At 38.3% G+C, this 19380-nt stretch overlaps 1 protein-coding gene across 2 annotated transcripts; it reads left to right on the forward strand.

Annotated features, from left to right (window-relative positions):
- The first annotated feature begins 4324 nt into the window (after positions 1–4324).
- Positions 4325–19231, forward strand: LOC107748003 (ATP-sensitive inward rectifier potassium channel 10-like). 2 transcript variants are annotated; one of them, XM_016562653.1, is made up of 7 exons: positions 4325–4485; positions 4766–4861; positions 10316–10675; positions 10792–11003; positions 11711–11842; positions 11932–12109; positions 18831–19231. In XM_016562653.1, the coding sequence occupies exons 3-7, from the start codon at positions 10318–10320 to the stop codon at positions 19229–19231; spliced, it is 1281 nt and encodes a 426-aa protein (XP_016418139.1). In that variant the 5' UTR covers positions 4325–4485; positions 4766–4861; positions 10316–10317. The 2 variants fall into 2 exon arrangements, with proteins under 2 accessions (XP_016418139.1, XP_016418145.1); XM_016562659.1 differs by lacking the exons at positions 4325–4485; positions 4766–4861 and having other exon boundaries at positions 10308–10675.
- The last annotated feature ends 149 nt before the right edge of the window (positions 19232–19380 follow it).

Raw genomic sequence — 19380 nt, forward strand, 5'->3', positions numbered from 1 at the left:
AGTTTTGTTAAGTAACAGGCCTTCAGGAAAAGATGATAAATCGTGAATTCTCTTTGATCATATATAATTAGATGAGTGAACATGTGTCATCAATTATGTGGAGCAACTGCAGAACAAACCTAAACAGACAGACTGAATGTATGTGATGCTGTCCGACAGTAAACATGGGATCTTTATGAAATCAAGTCCGGACAGTTTTATTTGTACAGCACTTTACATTTACAAAATGTACATTGCCTCAAGGCTGCTTTACAGAAAAAATATTGCGGTATTAATATCTGAAATGTATATATATATAACATACAGCTATCTGATGTCAGCTGTGAATGTGCTGATAAAGATAAAGACAGTGAGATAAGATAATAGGTGACTTATGTCTGAAAGGAACAGAATCAGATTAGATTCTCAATCATGTTTTCTACCTGATAAATGCAATAAAAAGGACAACAAACACGAGTCCTTAAAATCAAGGCTTTGCATGTGTCGGAGACTCTTAACTCAGGATCAGGGGTCTCTGTGACAGGACTGGATATCACAGTGAATTGTGTGAAGATAGTCAAAATATTCCAAAATCACAACAATAAAGCTTTCAGCTGATGAATTTCTCATCATTTAGAATTCAATAAAAAAGTGGTAATTTACTCATCTTCATTTTGTTCCAAACCTATATGACTTACTTTCTTCCACCGAACATAAAAGGAAACATTTTGAAGAGTGCAGTTGGCAGAAGAACAGCAAGAAATTGAAGTCATCGTTTACTGATAATATTCCCCTCCAAGCTATTGCATTATGCACATTTTGTACCTTAATTTTCCAACCCTTTGACCCTACCTCAGGTAAAAATGTGCGAAAGTTCGTCTGACATCCAGTCATTCTGGTTCTACTTGGCAAACCCTTAACAATGTGAAGGTGAAAAGATGCACAAGACTCCTGAGATGCAATAAACATGTCAACTCACTATGTTGCAAGTTTAGTTCAGCAAATCATCACCATTTATTAGTTTGGAATTAAATATGGTTATATTGCTCATTTATTTATTCATTTACATTTCCCCCCAATTTCGTGTAAAAGCGTGTAACTTTTTGGTGTGATTAAATATAAAAAAAACAAAAACAAAAAAAATTAGTTCTTTAACTAAATCAAGGTCAAACGCATTGCATTTTAGGATGCAGTATTGAGTGCAGTGTTCTGTATGTTCTAAGCATACTGAAAATGTGCATAGAGCACTGTATACATAATTAATATTGCAAAAATATAGTAAGTGCAGTATGTTAGGGTGCTAATGCAAACTTACATAACCTAGTTGTCCCAGCACTCTTGATTCTGTCCATTGTGGAGATGAATTGTGCAGCGCCACCCTCTACTGGATTTATTCATTCATAGATCACTGCTGAGCTTTTCAATAAAGGCAGAGAGAGGATTTGGAGAACTGTTTTAGGAAAAGAAATCCAAATCAGCCAGGTTTCAGGTTACAATGTATACAAATTTTAAAGGAAAGAATACTTTCTGTGCTGCTATTGTTTTTTTTACCACCATTTTCAAGTCATAAAATGCATGCAGAGTTATACAAACATTAGCAAAATGCTGTTTAAAACAGTTTTAGATGTCACGCCACATTACATGTGTACTTCCCAAAAGCATTAAAGCCAAGTTGTCAACTACTCTAATGTCAGAACAAGACTGAATGCATGACAAAATATCACCAACCACTGAATAAAGTCTTTGTTTCAAAATTAAAGAAAGGGGAAACCTACTTGTTGGAATGGTTTCTTTAATAGCCACAGGAGGGCTCAAGAGCGAAGGGTTCCTAAGAGACCATGCATCTGATTGCAGGAATAGAAAAACATGATGGAGAATCCCTTGGCTGAACCATGAGGCCAGCTGTGAGTTACAGGAGTTAACACTGATTACCTACCCTAATAAAACTTCTCTCGCTGATTGTCCAAATAAAACTTCCCTCACTGGGAAGGCATAAAACTTCACAGAGCGGCTCCCTTGGACAGAAAATGGGCATCGCTATCCCAGACATAGTGGAAATGGTTTCCTCTTTTTCTTTAAAAAAAAATCCTGAATTAAAGTCTCTGCTCAATGTGTGTGTGTTCATGGTTTGGTCTACAAAAAGCATTGAAACTCACTTTAATGTTCAGCTTACGAGGTATATATAGCCTATAAAAATATGTTGTTAGACTGAACTGACAGAAGGATATGATACTGAATTGAACATCAACTGCTCAGAAGGGGACACTTGATAGAGAAACAGAGAGAGGGGGACGGAAGTTAAGTGGGAAAAAGCAAGTGAACCATGTGTTCAGTAAACAAGTGAAGTGTAATGCCAGAGAAAAGGGTCAATAAAGAGAAGGAACAGAAGAAAAAGTCTCTTCCGACAAAGCTGTCCAGCCAAAAAGAGTCCTGACCGACTTACATCACCTCTGTTTCCTTTTTTGTTCCTCATCCTGTTCTCTTCCATCCATCCTTTCTTCTCTTGTGTGTCAACATCCTCTCATTTGCATCTTACATCACTGAGTGACAGATTTCCTTTATTTATGAAAGGATTTTTTTGTAGCTATTATTTATTTGTTTTCCAGTTTAGCCAGGGTAGATGCCATATTTAAGTTATGTAGTATTACATTCCTAGATTTAATTATCAAAACAATTAAAAGCTTCCCCAACCTTGACTTCTTCCCGCTTAATAAAATTGCGCGCTTTGGCAGTAATGGCGGGAACTCAAGATTAATGCGCGTGTGAAAAAGCGTCGCAAGATGTATCGCGGCACAAACAGGAGTGTATTTAGGTGTCTGCTCCGGGAAATTTATCTTCGGGTTTACGTTGTCCAGCCTTCAGAAATAGCATTTAGAGTGTAAATAATTACATTTCATAAGTTTTGTATGACAGCCGCTTGCTAATTCAGCCTGAGAATTTAGAAGTCAGCAGAGGTGTAAAGAGTACCTAAAAACCATACTTGAGTAAAAGTACAGATACCTTACAGTGAAAATTACTCCACTACACTTTACAAGTCACCAATTCTAAAAAAAACTTGAGTAAAAGTCTTAGAGTATCTGATTTTAACAGTACTTAAGTATTTTACTTATACTAAATATAGGCTCAAAGATTCTGGAAGTCAGACACCAACCACTGTGAACAAGACTTTCCTAAAGAGAAATTAAAACGCAACATGAGCTTGTGTGAAACAGAACCTTCTGATGTAGGATATCTTTTGCCTTTGTTATTGTTAAGTTAAAAAGACAAATTATGACAAACTCGCCACCTATACGCCTACTGCCAAAAAAGTCAAAATCAACCGCGAGACGCCATATTTACGTTTGTGCGAATGAAAAGCTGAGAGGAACAATCATAGCCTACAATCTGTTCAAGTATTCTGCTAACACAACAGTAAAAATACATAAAAAAATTTATTTATTTATTTTTTACATTTTTAATTCTTTACAGCCTCGCGCTTTCATTGGCGAAAAAAGAAATATGACATCTATACCCCAGGTAAAAGGTATTTCTTTGAAAAACGATTTAAAAAAATCCATCTCCACATTATGCTTAAACTAAATTATTAATCTTTCCCAGACAGCACAGGTACGTCTGCAAGATGTCCGTTAAAGGTCGCTTCATCTGGAAAGCATCTGCTGTGTACAAACATCTGATAGACGTCTATAAGATGTCAGTTTTACATACATTCTAAATCATAAACATCTTATAGAGATCTTCTAAACGTCTATTTGACATCTGATAGGAAACGTCCTATAGATGTATTGCAGATGAGAAAACGCTCTAAAAAATACGTCTAGCAGATGTAATGCAGACGTCAAATAGACATCTCTGTTATGTAGCATACGTGTGCTATCATTTGTAGTTTTTTTATTTTTATATTATTTATTTAGCTTTTTTTAGTAATATATATCAGTGTTAAATAATACGAATAGTTATCATAATTACGGTAATTTCCTTCTTTTCAAGGGGTTTGCGCCTGTTTTCTGCGCAGTTATTCAAGAGGACATGGATCGACTTCAAAGTCATGTCACTTTGAAAAGTCGCAAATTCCGCTCGGATAAAGAAAGAGGGAAAATCGCCACAGAACTACATCCGAGGTCTATTTATAAATAATGTAGCCTATGTGTCCTCCGAACGAAAGCAACATACAGTCTCTTCATTCCGACATATTTAAATCAAGCAGAAAAGTTTAGCTACAAAGGCTGAGGAGCGGAGGAGCTCAACAAGGGCTCTTTTTACAGACGGAGGAGGAGCGGCGGGCCGCTGAATTAATGAATTAAATAGTGCTGAGGCGCTGAAAGTATACGTATTTACATCCACAATGAAAGGCAGGACTGAGACGAGAGGAGAAAGTTTTCAAATAGTGCTGCTAACAAAACTTATTGAGGAGCTCCACTTAAGACTAGAGCAGAGACAGATAGAGAGCGAGGAGGATAGAGAGAGAGAGAGGGAGATAGACAGAGGAGGGCATTACATAATAAATCGGTAAATTCGACCGGGACCGGCACTGACTGACTAATTTAGGCTAATTTATTGCTATAGTATCGAGCCGAGTATATATACCGATCTTGACCGATTTTGTATATTTGCATAAATATTTAGGTGTATGTTTTTTTTTTTTTAATTGTACTAGCTGTTTCAAATGTGTTTATTTGAATGATAAACATTATGAGACCTTGTCACTCTGCTGGCGCGGACGATGTTGACAAAGTCGCCAGGAACGCGTTACTCTCCGTTCTGAACGCTTTCACAACTTTCGCCTCAGATTATCCTCTGATGCTTCCTGAAATCGGAAAACTGCAGTGGCTGCTGTAAATCACAAAGAGAGAGAGAGCTCTGCGTTCAAGTCCTCAGTAAAAAGGTAAGTGCTGAAGTAAACCTGTAACATCCTTGCTGAAGTCAATCGTGAGGCCTGGAGGATGTGCTGCTGAGATTGTGTGCATTTAAGATTATGGAGCTTTATGATGAAACTAAACCATAAGCATCATTTATGCTACCTCTGCGCGGTTTTGAATCCTCATGTCTCATCCTTAAATAAGTCCAATATGAGTAAGATCCTTGCAAGGCGAGACAGTAAATACATCAGTGTACAAACAAACAGGTGCATCTCTAAGATGTAAAAACATATATCATTGTTAAACATTAGTACACAGGAAATAAACATTATATTGTTTTTCAGATTTGTAGCCTGCAGATTGATTGCTCAAATGTCCTGTTATGTGTTTAATTAGTAATTTAATTAGCTGAAATTAATGAATAATGTGCACTTTAAACTATTTGTAAATATTAGATTGCTTCAGTTTTGTTAGTTTGTATCATTCTCTTTCGAGTTTCAGTATGTTTAGCATTATGCAAAATAACAATTGAAAAAAGGAAAAACAGATTATTTAATAAAAACAGTTTGACAGTAAAACTGAACCTGCAAAAGATGTTGTTTTTGTTTTTGTTTTTTTTGTTTTTGCCAGGTATTGGTTTTGGTCTTGTAGGATGCATTTGTCTGCAATGAAATGTTACCTTGTAAATATCATGATCATTTATTATAGTAGTTTGATTTATAATTAGCACTTTAAGTGTGTACAGCTTTCAAATTCAATTTACAGTTACAGTTCACTTTGTTAAGCTGTAGAGAAATAATATTTACTGATGCAGAGATATAAAGGAGGAGGCATTATCCGCTGCTATCAAAATAATTTCATAGACTTTGACTGAAACACAGCATCGCGTGGGTATTCTTTTCTTTTTTTGTTCCTTTCAACTGATCTGATATGCTCCCCGTGGCTCTTTCTGGCAGACGTCAGACCTGGCAAAGTCTTTGGGTTTCCTTTTTGGACTTTTCCTTTGCTTTTTTCCCCCCTCATTCATTTCAAAATGCTTATTTTGGAGATTTAAACCAAGCTAGCCAATGAAATAACTGATCTGCCTAGATCAGATAACCGTGCACATGTTGAACTGTTAAGCGAGTCAATTGGTTCGCAGAGTGATTTCCAGAGAACTTTAAAATAGAAAAGTCAAGTACGTTCGACTGCGACTGAGAGGATTGCACTGGATGTGGTGAATAGAGGAAAGTAAAAGTTTGCACATCCACAGAATACTGATGAGAGTTTTAATATCGGCCTGATTTCTGTCCATCTCTGGATGTCATTCCTTCCTTTCTCTCTCTCTCTGTGTCTCACTTACTCTCTCTCTCTCTCTCTCACACACATGCAGTGTTGTATTTTTCAATGGTGGCTTTTGTCTCTTTCATCTCGTCTCTAAACAAAAGGATTCTTGTGTATACAGGACAGCGAGTGAGAAAGAAAGACATCGAGGGTGGACAGAAAGTGAGAGGAAGAGTGAGGAAAAAGATGAAGACAATTTGTAAACTCTCACAGTGAAGCAACATGGCTTCGTTTTTGCCGCTCTCTTTGAACTCATGTCGGCGTGCATCAGTACAGTACGAGTCAAAAGTCTGGATGCACCTCCTTATTCTTTATGACTGTTTTCCACATTGCAGAATAATAATAAAGTCATAAAACAACACACTGAAATATGGAATTGATGACAATTTTCCCTCTCAGTAGTATTGAAATAGTTTGCATTCAATATATTTACGTGTAGGCACAATGTATATTTGTCTACAGAACTAATTTCATGCATTTCCAGCTTGAGAGCATGAGAAACATACATTGAGTCAAGTGCGTGTCAGCGGTAACGTCTACTGTATGCACTGTATCAGTGGGCGCGTACTCGCCAGAGTTCAGAGGTCAGCTGTGTGTACACTCTGCTTATAACACGTGCCTCAGCGAGGAACCGCCTTCTCCCTCTCGGCCGGCGTTAGTATTCAGAGCACAGAGAACCAGACAGATACCTATTCATTCTCTCAGTGTGAGTCCAGAGAGAGAGTGAGGTCAGAGAGGGGAGAGCGTATCACATCTCCCTGGTACTCATTCATTTCATTTATTCATCTCATTTGGTGTGGAAGGCTGAGTGAGACTAAACTACCACTAGACATTTAAACAAGAATGAAGAGAGGAAGAGAAGAGGGTGAGATTGAGCAGTGTGAATGAATAGAGTCACCCTCGAAAGTGATTCCTTGTGTAACGTATAGCTAAGATATTGGTTCTTAGTTATGTTTTTGTTTGCGGATTAACTTGGTATTAGCTGTTTGCCCTCAAATTTACAAATGAGTCAATTGTTTGATATCCAGTATGATTATAGAGCAATTAAATTAACACGAATAGCACCTCAGATCATGGATCCTGTAAGAATTTAACAAGTCAAATCATTTCACAATGCATATTGTTTCAAAGCAGCTTTACAGAGAATCATGATGTTAATGTTTATAATATCTTAATATCGTGTGTTTATAGTCACATTTAGCAGACTAGAGCTTTCAAGCAATCAAGCAATCATTTAATCAATGATTAAAGCAGTCAAGCAGTTGAGATTTGCTATATAAACTAGTATATATCGCTGTACACACGTATAAAGAGCTGGGAGATAATATAGTTACATATTGCGACGAAATAAAAAAGAAGTGTTTGAGCTCATGTTTGAGATTTTGTTTGATTACAGACTTGGGTTTTTGGCGAATCTGAGCACAGTTTGAGTCACTGTTGAGATGTCTTATGAGACGTGAGATAACTGGCTTTTTTTTTTCTTAGGAGAAACAATTTTCTTCATTTTTGTCTCAGTTTCTTTGAATCAGCTGCTGTTTTGGTGATTTTTAGTGGATGCATGAAGTCAGTTCTCAGAGGAACCACAGTACAGTAGAGAATCACATTAACTAGCAGTATGATTCACTAACCACAAACAAAGTTACATAATACTCTTCATTTTCATTTTCTATTTCTATCTATTGTTTTGTCAATGGAACCTTGTAAATGGAGAGGACAGTTCGCCCCAAAATGAAAACTCATTATTTCCTGCAACTTCCACAACCATGTCGTTCCAAAACTGTATGACTGACTTTCTTTTGTGCAACATAAAAGAAGATATTTTGAGAAGATATTTATTTATTTATATATTTGCTTGCCCAAACAATGGAAGTCAATGGGGTCCAAAATGGTTTGGTTCCCAATGTTCTTCAAAATATATTTTGTGTTCCACTGAAGAAAGAAAATGTCCAGATGTTTTGATTAAAAATTGTGTTTATGTAGTCTTTCTTGAAAATAATTGACAATTGCTATTTTGTTATCTGATGTAATGACATTCAGACATTTTAAATAATTATTTAAAGGTCCCCTGAAATGCTTAGAAACACGCAGTGTTACTCTATGTGTTGACGTAATTTTAACTGAAACAGGAAGACAGGGCTGGACATATCAAGCAGCCCCGCCCCTTTTTTAAAATAGCCAATAGCGTTCAAATACTTTCGGGGCCACTGTAGATGTATTTCAAAAAAGTTAGAAAAAAAGAAAGTGTTTCTTTTGTGAATGTTTGTGAAGCTTAAAATGGTTAATCTATGATGGTTCGTCTTGTCTTTTATTCCAGGACCATTTGGGATTAACAATAGTCCGTTCTTGGAGCATGATCTCTGTACTTTTTCTAGATAATGTGTGGTTTGCATACACAAAAAGTTTGAGCAAAAGCGCAGGAGAAGTGACTGAGCCAGTGATTGAAAAACTGCCCAAGCAGCATCTATGAAACAAAGTTTATAAAGGTGAAGGGTTAAGAAACGTCATTCTCAATGTAAGAGAGGAATGCTGGGAATATGGAAAGCATTGTGGTGTTCTTTTCATCTCTGATTCCTTCCTGCGGTTTTGTGTTTTTGGAAGGTGAATAAGTCACCCCGTTCACTGCTCACCCGGGCCAACCGAGCACGGCATGTGAGTTGGTCAGCGTTGACGACTAGCCTTTAAATGAGAAAGGGCAGCTGCTTCCACTGTGTGAATGAGGGGCATTTAATGCGCTTGGGCAGCTGGAGGGCCTGAATGTAGAGTCAAAAAACAGTAAAGGACCACCAGGGTCGCCCCCAAACCCGGCCCTGTACCCCTTCCTGGCACACACAAACCTCAGGAGAGAAGGATGCACTCACGTGTCTGCGATAAAGATCGCAGTGGAAGCTACTTTGCCCATTTCAGCTTTTAGAAAAGTCGTTTTTAGATACTGCTGAGAACCCTAATATGTCCCTAATGTGGCTCTCTTTACTTGGACGATGCACGTCTTTCAGATAGAGCTCAGATAGAGATAGAGCCCTCTCTTTTCCCATGTGCTATTTCTTCTAAAATGCTACGAGACGACCTAGATTTTACAGACGGCGATAAGGTGATAAGGTTCCTCACACAGAAGCCTAACTGCTGGATTGGTTATTTCATTAAGAAGAACTTCTTTTTATGTCAGAGTAACAAGATACTAGTAGTTTCTGTAACCTAAACTGTGCCATGTACGAGTCCCATCTGATAACATCCACTGCTGGCCAGAAAAAAAAATTAGGGAAATAAGTGGAATTGTGAGAAAAATATAAATGGCAATGTGAAAACTTAAACTGACAGATAACAACATCATAGTTCAGCGTCAGAGCAAAAACTTAACACTCAAACAAAGAGAAGTTCAGGTAACATTTTACCCCCAAAGTTTGTTGTTATTACAGTACTATATTTAAAAAAATTCAACCTGCCTTAGACTTTAATTGTAATTTACACTTTGTAATGGTATTGTGCTAGGAAGTTTCTGTAAATTGCTTTACATGGTGAATCACTTACAAAAGAAACAGTGATTTATTTTATGCTTCACCAAGATACTGTAAAATGTAAAACTCATGGCATTGAACTCTAATTGTGAGAGAGTCACTTTTATGTGGGGCTGTATTAGCTGTTGATCATTGTCTGATCATCTCAGTGTTTGTTTGGTCATAATTGAACATTAACCTAATTACAGACTGTCTCTTTTCCAAGAAAGAACCAGCCTTGTGTGCTTAAAGCTTTAGCAGTCTTTAACTAGAGTTTTGAATGAAGAAAGCCTTGCCACCTGTGCATTTTAGAAACTGGTTTTGTTTGCATGTTGAACACAAACCACTACATCATGATGAGTTTTAATGCATGAATGATTTATGAAGCTCTTAGTTCTAAATCTCTGGTTGAAGTTCAGATCTTACAGCAGAAATAGCGTAAATTAGCGGAGATAATTTGCAGAGTTTTATACACAAGACATAAATGATCTGTGTTAAAAATAACAACTTTTTATTTTATTTTATTTTTTAATTTACCATGGATAGTGAACATGCACATTTTAAACCAGGGGTAGCCAATCTCCTTGCAACCCTGGAGCTCAGGTCTGCATGAAGTTAGAAGAAATCAGACTACTGATTTTAAACCATCTCTCTCTTCCCTTCTAGCTATGACCTCAGCCACGCCCCCTTCTTCCCGTAGCCCCTCCCCACAGAAGGTCTGCCACTCCCAGACACAGACAGATGTTCTAAAGCCACTCCTTGGTGGAGGAGGCGGGGCTTCGACAGAAAACGGACCTGCGGCATTGAGACGCCGTCGACGGGTGCTATCTAAAGATGGGCGGAGCAATGTACGCATCGAACACATCAGCGGTCGAGGGATGCTTTACCTGCGTGACCTGTGGACGACCTTTCTGGACCTGCAGTGGCGTTACAAGCTTTTTCTGTTTTCTGCCACCTTCGCTGGCACCTGGTTTGTTTTTGGAGTGCTGTGGTACTTGGTGGCACTTGTGCATGGAGATTTGCTAGGTGAGGAGGAAAGAAGATGTTCTTCAATAGGACCTTCATGTTTATTTACGCAAATATTATTATTATATTGCAACCCTGTAATTTTCATCTCTTTGGTTCTTGTCCTTTCTCACCAGAGTTCGACCCTCCGTCCAACCACACGCCGTGTGTGATGCAGGTCCAAACCCTGACGGGAGCGTTCCTTTTCTCCCTGGAATCACAAACTACGATTGGTTATGGCTTTCGCTGCATCACTGAGGAATGTCCTCTTGCTATCATTCTGCTTATTGTCCAACTTGTCATCACCATGGTGATGGAGATCTTCATCACTGGAACCTTCCTTGCCAAGGTACAATAGAAAACTTGTCTGAAAAGTTGCTTAGGTTTCTAAGTACATCGCAAATGTGCTTAGGAGCACTGGAATTTAGGGCTGCAGGATTTGGGAATAAAAAATCTGACCACATTATTAAGAAAATTTTGTAAACTGTACAGTTACAATACAAATATTTCTGTTTGTCTTATATCTTCAATTTTGAAATGTTAAACAATCGAGCTTTCATTTTGGCAGAAAACCTCAAGGAGACCCTTAAGCTCTTATTTTGTTGACATTAGCCAGTTTAGTAGCATTTCTCATTACAAGTGTGGGAAGAAGGCTGGCAAATGTTGAGTTCCCAAATGCATTTCAAGTGGACCAAACTCACAGCAAATACAGAGATGGATTTTGTGCGGAGCAGCATTTGCTGTGAACCAAGTCGATCTGAGACACTGAAAACACTGGATGATCTATCATGAGCTGCCCACGTGTAAATGAACAGTGCTGAGCTTCACTCAAAAACACTATTTAATTTATTAATTTAAATAAAACCGGAGCCTTTGCAGGTTGATAATCGTACAAAGCCATTTTGGGATTTCAGTTGTATTGTGATTAATCGTGCAGCCATACTGGAACTGGATTGAACTGGAACAATATTGGTTTAAAAATATATATTTTTATGACATGTACAGTTCTCTCATATCTAATAAGGTGTTATGTACATTTTCATCTGGTGTATGCAGGTAGCACGGCCAAAAAAACGTGGTGAGACGGTGAAGTTCAGTCAACATGCTGTGGTCGCCAATCATGAGGGCCGACCTTGTCTTATGATCCGTATCGCTAACATGCGTAAGAGTCTCCTTTTGGGCTGCCAGGTAAACACATATGATGCATTCATGTTTAATTTCATGTTCATTTCTATCGTAACATATGTGCAACTTATCATACTGTACATCCTGTTCAGGTAACAGGTAAGCTGCTGCAGACTTCACAGACTAAAGAGGGTGAGACAGTGCGTCTGGAACAGAGGAATGTAGCCTTCCAAGTGGACACATCCAGTGACAGCCCCTTCCTCATCTTGCCCCTCACTTTCTACCACGTGATTGATGACAACAGCCCACTGTGGGCCTGGGCTGCCAAAGGTACGCAAGCCTAGGAGAACTAGGAGTGTAACTAGAACAATAAAATGTGACGTTGAGATGTTGAAATTCCAAAATGGTGCTTGAAATCCTAAGCATAGAACCGTCCCATTAGAAAAAAGTATTCATTACTTTCTACTGTAAGTTGAACTGGTATCACTGTAGTGCAAATGGAAGTGCATGGTGCTGACCTCTGCCAAGGTCTTGGGTCAAGCATCTGCCAAATGGGTAGATGTAAAACAGAACAGGCATAGTTTCAGCTTGTTCAACCTTAGGTCTTGCTCTGTTGGCTCATGGACCATTCCTTCTGGTGAATTAACCAGCAACCATCTGGTTACCAGCCTTGAGCTTGAATTACTAGACGCCACTACTCCATTTCCTCATATATGTACAATTCAAACCCATCACATCAGAGGAATTTTGAGATTCCTGTAGCTCAAACATTAGAGCATAGCTCTGGCAAAGCTATTGGTCATGCATTCCTTGGGAATCGAACCCATGACCATGTATACCATGAATGCAATGTAAGTTGCTTTCAATAAAAGCGTCTGCCAAATTCATGTGGGTTCGATTCCCAAGGAGTGCATGAACTTAAGCTGATGTTCACTGATGTTGAATGTTCAACATCAGTTGAACTGATGAACTGATGTTCATGCATTCCCTGAGAATTGAACCCATGACCATGTGTACCATAAATGCAATGAAAGTTGTTTTCAATAAAAAAGTCTGTCAAATGCATGTTTTTTAGTTCTGCGCACATTAAAAAACCTACATCTAATCTTAGCTTCTTTGTGATTGTGGGGGACTGCAGAGATGGCACTGTCTATGATGGCAGATGAAGACTGTCAGTAGGATACACCTGAGAACAGGGACAGCGTGGTTGGGCACCGACCCCCGTGGCTCCAGCAGAGTTGTTTTGAGGATAGAGTGCTACACAAGAGAAACGTGAAACAGCAGTGTGGGGAGAAGTGTCAAAGACACCGGAGAAGCTCTGTTTCAGCGCGGAGGTCACGCTGCAGGCAGAAGGTTCAGGAAGTTTTGGAACTTTGAGTACACACTGGTGCCCTGTTTCCACTGACACTTCACACCTGAATCAAGTGCGCGTGGCAGGCCAAAGTGGCTCAATTTATGTTTCCATTTTGCCTCTGATTAATCATGAGGATAAATGTGAACTAGATTTGTACATTTACTGTTTGCCTGCCCAAAACTTGCTACCATGATTCTAGGGTGTTTGGGTAGGTTGCTAGGGCATTGCTAAACATTTGCAAGAGTGCTCTGGGTGTTTTTTAGAGAATTGCTAGTGGTTGCTAAAGTGTTCTGGGTTGATGCTTGCTGGTCCACAACAAAATGTAATGATAAATTTGTATATTTATAGGTTAAACGCAAATGAACACCACCACAATGTTGTAATTATGAGTGGGAAAAACTTGGGAAATTGGGATTTTCTTGAGCTTTAATTTTCGGATGTGGAAATGTGTCTTCCACTCATCATCTGTGAATTTGTGGAGGACAGTTGTCATCCCCACCAGTCCTTACGTCAGTCCTTGAGCAATAATAATAACAATTAGCATCAGGAGTAATCAACCAACCATCAGCCAATGTAGCTTGTTTTTCGATGCTGCCGTAATTATTTATTGAGGTACCTCCAGTGCTTGAAGTGGAAAAAAAGAAGTGCCGGTACCCCCCTTCCCCCCAAAAAATTAATTAATTAATTACTTTTCATAATTCCCAATGTATGTATATAATGCAGAAAGAAAGAAAGAAAGAAAATTGTTCAGAGCATTTTTTATATAAATAAGGACCAGTTAAGCTGCGATACCACACAGGACCACAGGGAGGTGCCAAAATACCACTAAACCTGCTGCCTTAACCTGACTGTACATGCTACTATACGGATCCATTCAGAATAACTAAACCACTGTCCAGTGCATAATCTAAAACACCTTCAGCCAGCATTCATTATAAAACACTCATGCTTTTAAGCCAAATACACTCTGAAAAGAATAATATACTGCCATCTGGATGCGAGTCACTATTCTCTCTGCCATTTCTGATTAAATCGTCCATGTTTTCTTTGCATTAGCGCTGTTTTGAACTTTGAACTGGAATCTTGAACTTTCCAGAAGTTTACCGGTTTCAAATGACCTCGGGGTAGTGTGCTTTATAGTGTCATTTCTAATCACCCAGACACTGATGCTTTGACTCAGTACCGGCAACATGTCGGAAGTGCCAGTACGCATGAAAAAGTGCTGGTACGCTAAAGACTAAAATATTGAAGTTCACCCACTTCAAGCCCTGGGTACCTCCAAATTCAATGATAATGAGACTAAATGTAAACTGATCTCCCTTCAATTTAGGTTTTCACAGGTTTGAATGTCAAAATCTGAATCATGCTGGGAAAAACAGACCGGACAAGTCACCAATCCACAAGGCTGGTCTGTTTTGGTGGTTTTAAGGGATTTTGAGTGCTTAACAGCTGGCCAGACAGGAAGACCAGCTTAAACTAGCTAAGAATCAATTTTTCAGCAAGGACCTTTGGTGTCAGGTTTGGCATTTGGGAATTACTGCATTGGTAAAGACTGCAAAAGGTTAATTGAATTTTGGGAGGTTAAAGGACAGAAGCGGATTTCACATTCTATCTGCAGTAAAACAAAAGTTTTAGTGTGAATTGTAGAAAATGTAATAATGAATTAGGTGGTGGGGGTATGTTTACAGGAACTTCTATTATTGGCAGATGATCTGCATTTATTGTCTTCTTCCTCCCTCCATCTCATTTGCTCTCTGTTAGCACACATTCACTTTCTTTACAGACATAGCTTTCCCTCTTTCTTTTATACATTCTCTCTCCTTGGCTGGAATGCGTGTATGAGAGTGTGCCAGAGCGTCTCATTAGAGGCACAAAGCAGCCCAGTTCCTGGTGCTGACACGCAGGTCGTGGATCCAGTTTCGGTCCCAGTCTCTACCCCATCGAGGGCCCAATATATCAGACCCTCCGGTCCCCCGCTTTTGCACTTGATTCAATGAATGCGACTCTCATCTCGCACGTCTATGTGTTTTTCCTGTACGTGCATATCCTTGTGTATCTGTTTATGGTTTCTGATGTGCTTTTTCTCTCGTCTTAATGCTTCTTTCTCATCGTGTTTGTAGTCTAGCCAGATCGCCCAGTGTAATTGACTGTAGTCAGATTATACGGTATTGGGTTATTTTTAATAGACCCCACTTATACCTAATGCTACCTCATCCAAATTAATCTCTTGATGACTTCCCGTTTCATCGTGTCCTCCCAGAAATGACTCTGTTTTGTATGTTGACCATTAAATTTTTCTTTAAAAACCTGAATATGAAGTAGAAATAGCTATTCAGAATGCTCCAATGGAAGTACATTTGCATATGAATGAAGAAACTGGCACCGGTTTTAAAAACGTGTCCGAAAGCGTGCCGCTGCATTACAGTGTAAATCTGTATGTGCCCGAGTGGCTGTGTGTAAATGTATGTGTATGGATGTGCGCCCACAGTGCACCAGTGTGTGTGAATCTATAGAAGAAAAAAAAACAACTAAATACACAGTGTGCCAGTCCACTGAATGTGGCATTGTGTTTGTGTAAGAGGCTGAGGAGAAGAGACATGGGCCTCTGCGGGAGCCCTGTGACAACTCAGCATAAAGCTATATGAACCGCAGAACAAGATGTTCACTCATGAATATGTTTGTGTGTGTGTGTGTTTGACTCAGAGACTGTGTTTTACTTGTGGTATCAAACTAGGGCTACATGAAATATATCGAAAACAAATATTGTGATAGGGCTGAATGCAATCGTCAAATCGTGAAGGCTGCGATTTAATTTAAAGGGGTCATATGACGTTGCTAAATAGAACATTATTTGGTGTATTTGGTGTAATGAAATGTGTTTATGCGGTTCAAAAAGGTTAAAAAAACACATTATTTTCCATATAATGTACATTATTGTTTCTCCTCTATGCCCTGCCTTTCTGAAACGCGTCGATTTTTACAAAGCTCTCCCAGCAGGACGAGACAAAACCAATAAAACCCATTACAACAAAACACATTACAACAATAAAACCCATTACAACACCCCTCTCCACAACATGGCAGCGGTGGCAACAGCAAGAATTAAAGTTACGCCTTCTTTTTTTTTGCGTGAACATTTGGGCGGCATTATGCAAATCCTTCCACATCGTGACGTAGATATGTGGGGGCGTGTTAGAACGAGGCGTTTTAGGTAGGTGTGACTGACTCTTAACTTTTATAAAGAATATCTCTTTGGATTTGAGACTTTAGTCTTTGCAACTTTACAGATCTTCTTTATGCACCAAGAGCTTGTAACACTCCAAAGAGAAAGGAAAAATTTAAATCGCAATCGCATCATATGACCTCTTTAAAAATAGAGTTTTAGCATCTTAGTGAGCCTTGGTTCATTAACTGAGAATCGAGCTGCTATGAGATGCTGAAACGCTGTATTATAATATGCACACGTGTAAATGAACACCGTGCCACTTCACTCTGAAACCGGCAGCGCATATATTTATTTGCAGGCAAACCATCAAAATTTAAGCTTGATGTTTTAACTTTTGAAAATTAAGAATTTAATATGCAAATAATAGTACTGAATTTGATCTTTGTACTATACAATAAAATGATTAAAAAAAAATTTTTTTTTATTTAATAATCACAAAATTATATTTAAAAATTATATTAACCATTTATAGTCCAATTAAATGGGTCAAAACATGTGGCCTATGAAAACTCAAATGGAAAGAGATTTATTTTTGTATTTTTTTAACTAATTTCACTTCATGGTTACTGAAAGAGCTTTGAGTAAGGTAACCCCCCCCCCAAATCGTTTAACCCTAAAATGATGATTTGCTAAATTATTTTTATTTTCTGTGCAGATGTACTTCGCAACAAAATCTACCCTAGCATTCTGGAATGATTAATTAATTCCAAATAGAACTATTAAAGTCATATGAAAAAAAAAATACAGTAATGTTCACCAGATAGCAATATATATTTTGCAGAAAAACAAATTATCACATTGTCAGTTTTTTTTCAACATTGTGTTAAAGAAACCTTCAAACAAAATGACATTTCTGTCATTCTTTACTCACCCTCATGTCAATCTAAACGTGTATGACTTTCTTTTTCTGTGGGACACAAAAGATGTTTTGCAGAATGTACCCACTACTCGTATACATACCAATATTATATTGTTGATAGATTGAAATATATCTTAAGAGTTTTTTTTATGTTTTTAAAATTATTGCAGCACCCAGAGACATTATAAAAATTTCATGTCCATTTCAAATTTAGCCCTATGTTTACATATTCATACATACAAACTGTGATAAAAGAAAGGTAACTATAAGATTTAATTCCTTTATTCAGTATATTAACTTATATTTGATGGGGACATGAAAATGTATGTAGTATGATTGATCTCTTTTCCTCAAACGCATTAAAGACACATCCCCTGAGGATCTTTCCACTGAGTTCTGCCATGATCAGTGTGTGAACGACACCAAAGAATATCTTCATATGCTGATAATTAATACATGTCAGTGTATTTGCATTAATTTATGATGTATATAAATTTTGAATGCTTAATGCCATTCTTACTGTCCGAATGTCATTGCATTAGAAAATATCACACCATTTGTCATCTGTTGGTTTAGCATTAACAATAAAACAATGCAAACACATTTCTCTAAAATGAGTTCTTGTGCTGTCTTTCTGTAAAATAAATTATGCTAAACTTAAAATGTTATAATGTATTGCAGTGACATTTCTAAGTGTGACTCAAGTGTCCAGATACTTTTTTTGGGGCCACTGTAAAACACACTTTGTTTTGTGAGCATGCTCTTGTGTGTTTGTGGGTTGTGAAACCCCATGTTTTTTGCTCCCAGAATGCAGAACTGGCTCTGGGTTAAAGGAGACTGTTTTCACAGATGACAGTCTCTCGCTCTGAATGTGGGATGTTGATGCAGGTGTGTGTGTGACTGTGAGTGTGTGTGTGTGTCAGTGGGTGAATGGCATGTTTACGAGTGAAGGCATTTGTAGTTCTGCTGGTATGAGCCGTATTTTTCCTTACGTAATGTCCATATAGTTTTTTTTTATTAATTTTTATTTCAGTTTTAATTTTAGTTATTTTAGTACATCAATATTAATTGAAAATGAGATATGTCGCTTTGACAACAAGCTGAAAAAAAAGTTTTAGTTTAGTTTTATTTTATATTATTTCAGTTAATGTTTATTTTATTTCAAGGAACAGAAATGTTTTTCATGGTTTTAGTTTTAGTTAACTAAAATAACCCTGCATAATATACATAAAGAAAAAATAAATAAGTAGAATTAAGGTAGAAAAAAAAATAATACACATCTAAATGGAGTAAAGAGAAGGCTTAATGAACAGATGTTCACAGTAAGTATACTTAATATACTGTATAAAGTATATATTACATTATAAATATTATTTGAAGAATATTTAAGTTATATTCAATAAGATACTGTAAATGAAAATAGACAAGCTCCAAAAAAAGTCCCACTCTAAATCTGTTGGATGTGACTAGGTTTGCTTATGTTCAAGCATAAATGAGATTTGAGAGCTGTACTATTTCATTTGCCACACTGAAACAAAGCCATACAGGTTTGGGACAACATTCCTTTACTGAATTTCTGCTGTCTGTTTCACTGTGAATCTTTCTTTCTAAGGTGGTGGGTGGACGGATCCGGAGCTGGCTGACTTTGAGCTGCTTGTGATCATGAGTGCTACTGTGGAGCCGACCTCGGCCACCTGCCAAGTTCGCACCTCCTACCTGCCCGATGAGATCCTGTGGGGCTACGAGTTTCCACCTGTCGTCTCCCTCTCCCCCTCCGGAAAGTATGTAGCTGATTTTGCCTTCTTTGACAAGGTTGCCAAGACCAAGACCCCGCCCCTTTTCAAACAAGCCCCGCCTCCAAACACCCAGTCACCGCAACATCAAGGCAGTGGTGGTGGAGACCAAGGGGCGGATATGGAGAAGATGCGATTGGAGGAGAGTTACTGGGAGGAAAGGGGGCGGGACAGGGGGCGTGTCCGAGACCAGCTTAGCGTCCGCATTAGTAACGTCTAGAGAGCGAAAAACAGAGGAATGAATGAATGGGGGGATCAGATGGAGATAAATTGCTTGAGTACTTGTTTGATTCAGTGTTCGCCAACTTTTGTTTTGATGCCACTGAGCTAACCTGTTTTACAAGGTAGCGTGCCAGTAGAGTTGGCTAG

Source organism: Sinocyclocheilus rhinocerous, unplaced genomic scaffold (assembly GCF_001515625.1).
Source record: "Sinocyclocheilus rhinocerous isolate Xijiao unplaced genomic scaffold, SAMN03320098_v1.1 scaffold1183, whole genome shotgun sequence".
NCBI lineage: Eukaryota > Metazoa > Chordata > Actinopteri > Cypriniformes > Cyprinidae > Sinocyclocheilus > Sinocyclocheilus rhinocerous.

Bases quoted from the DNA above. Each gene is read 5' to 3' on its own strand.
- LOC107748003 (XM_016562653.1), top strand. From the start codon at position 10,318: ATGACCTCAGCCACGCCCCCTTCTTCCCGTAGCCCCTCCCCACAGAAG. The intron at 10,676-10,791 runs GTGAGGAGGAAA...CTTTCTCACCAG, and splicing joins TGTGCATGGAGATTTGCTAG to AGTTCGACCCTCCGTCCAAC. The intron at 11,004-11,710 runs GTACAATAGAAA...TGGTGTATGCAG, and splicing joins CTGGAACCTTCCTTGCCAAG to GTAGCACGGCCAAAAAAACG.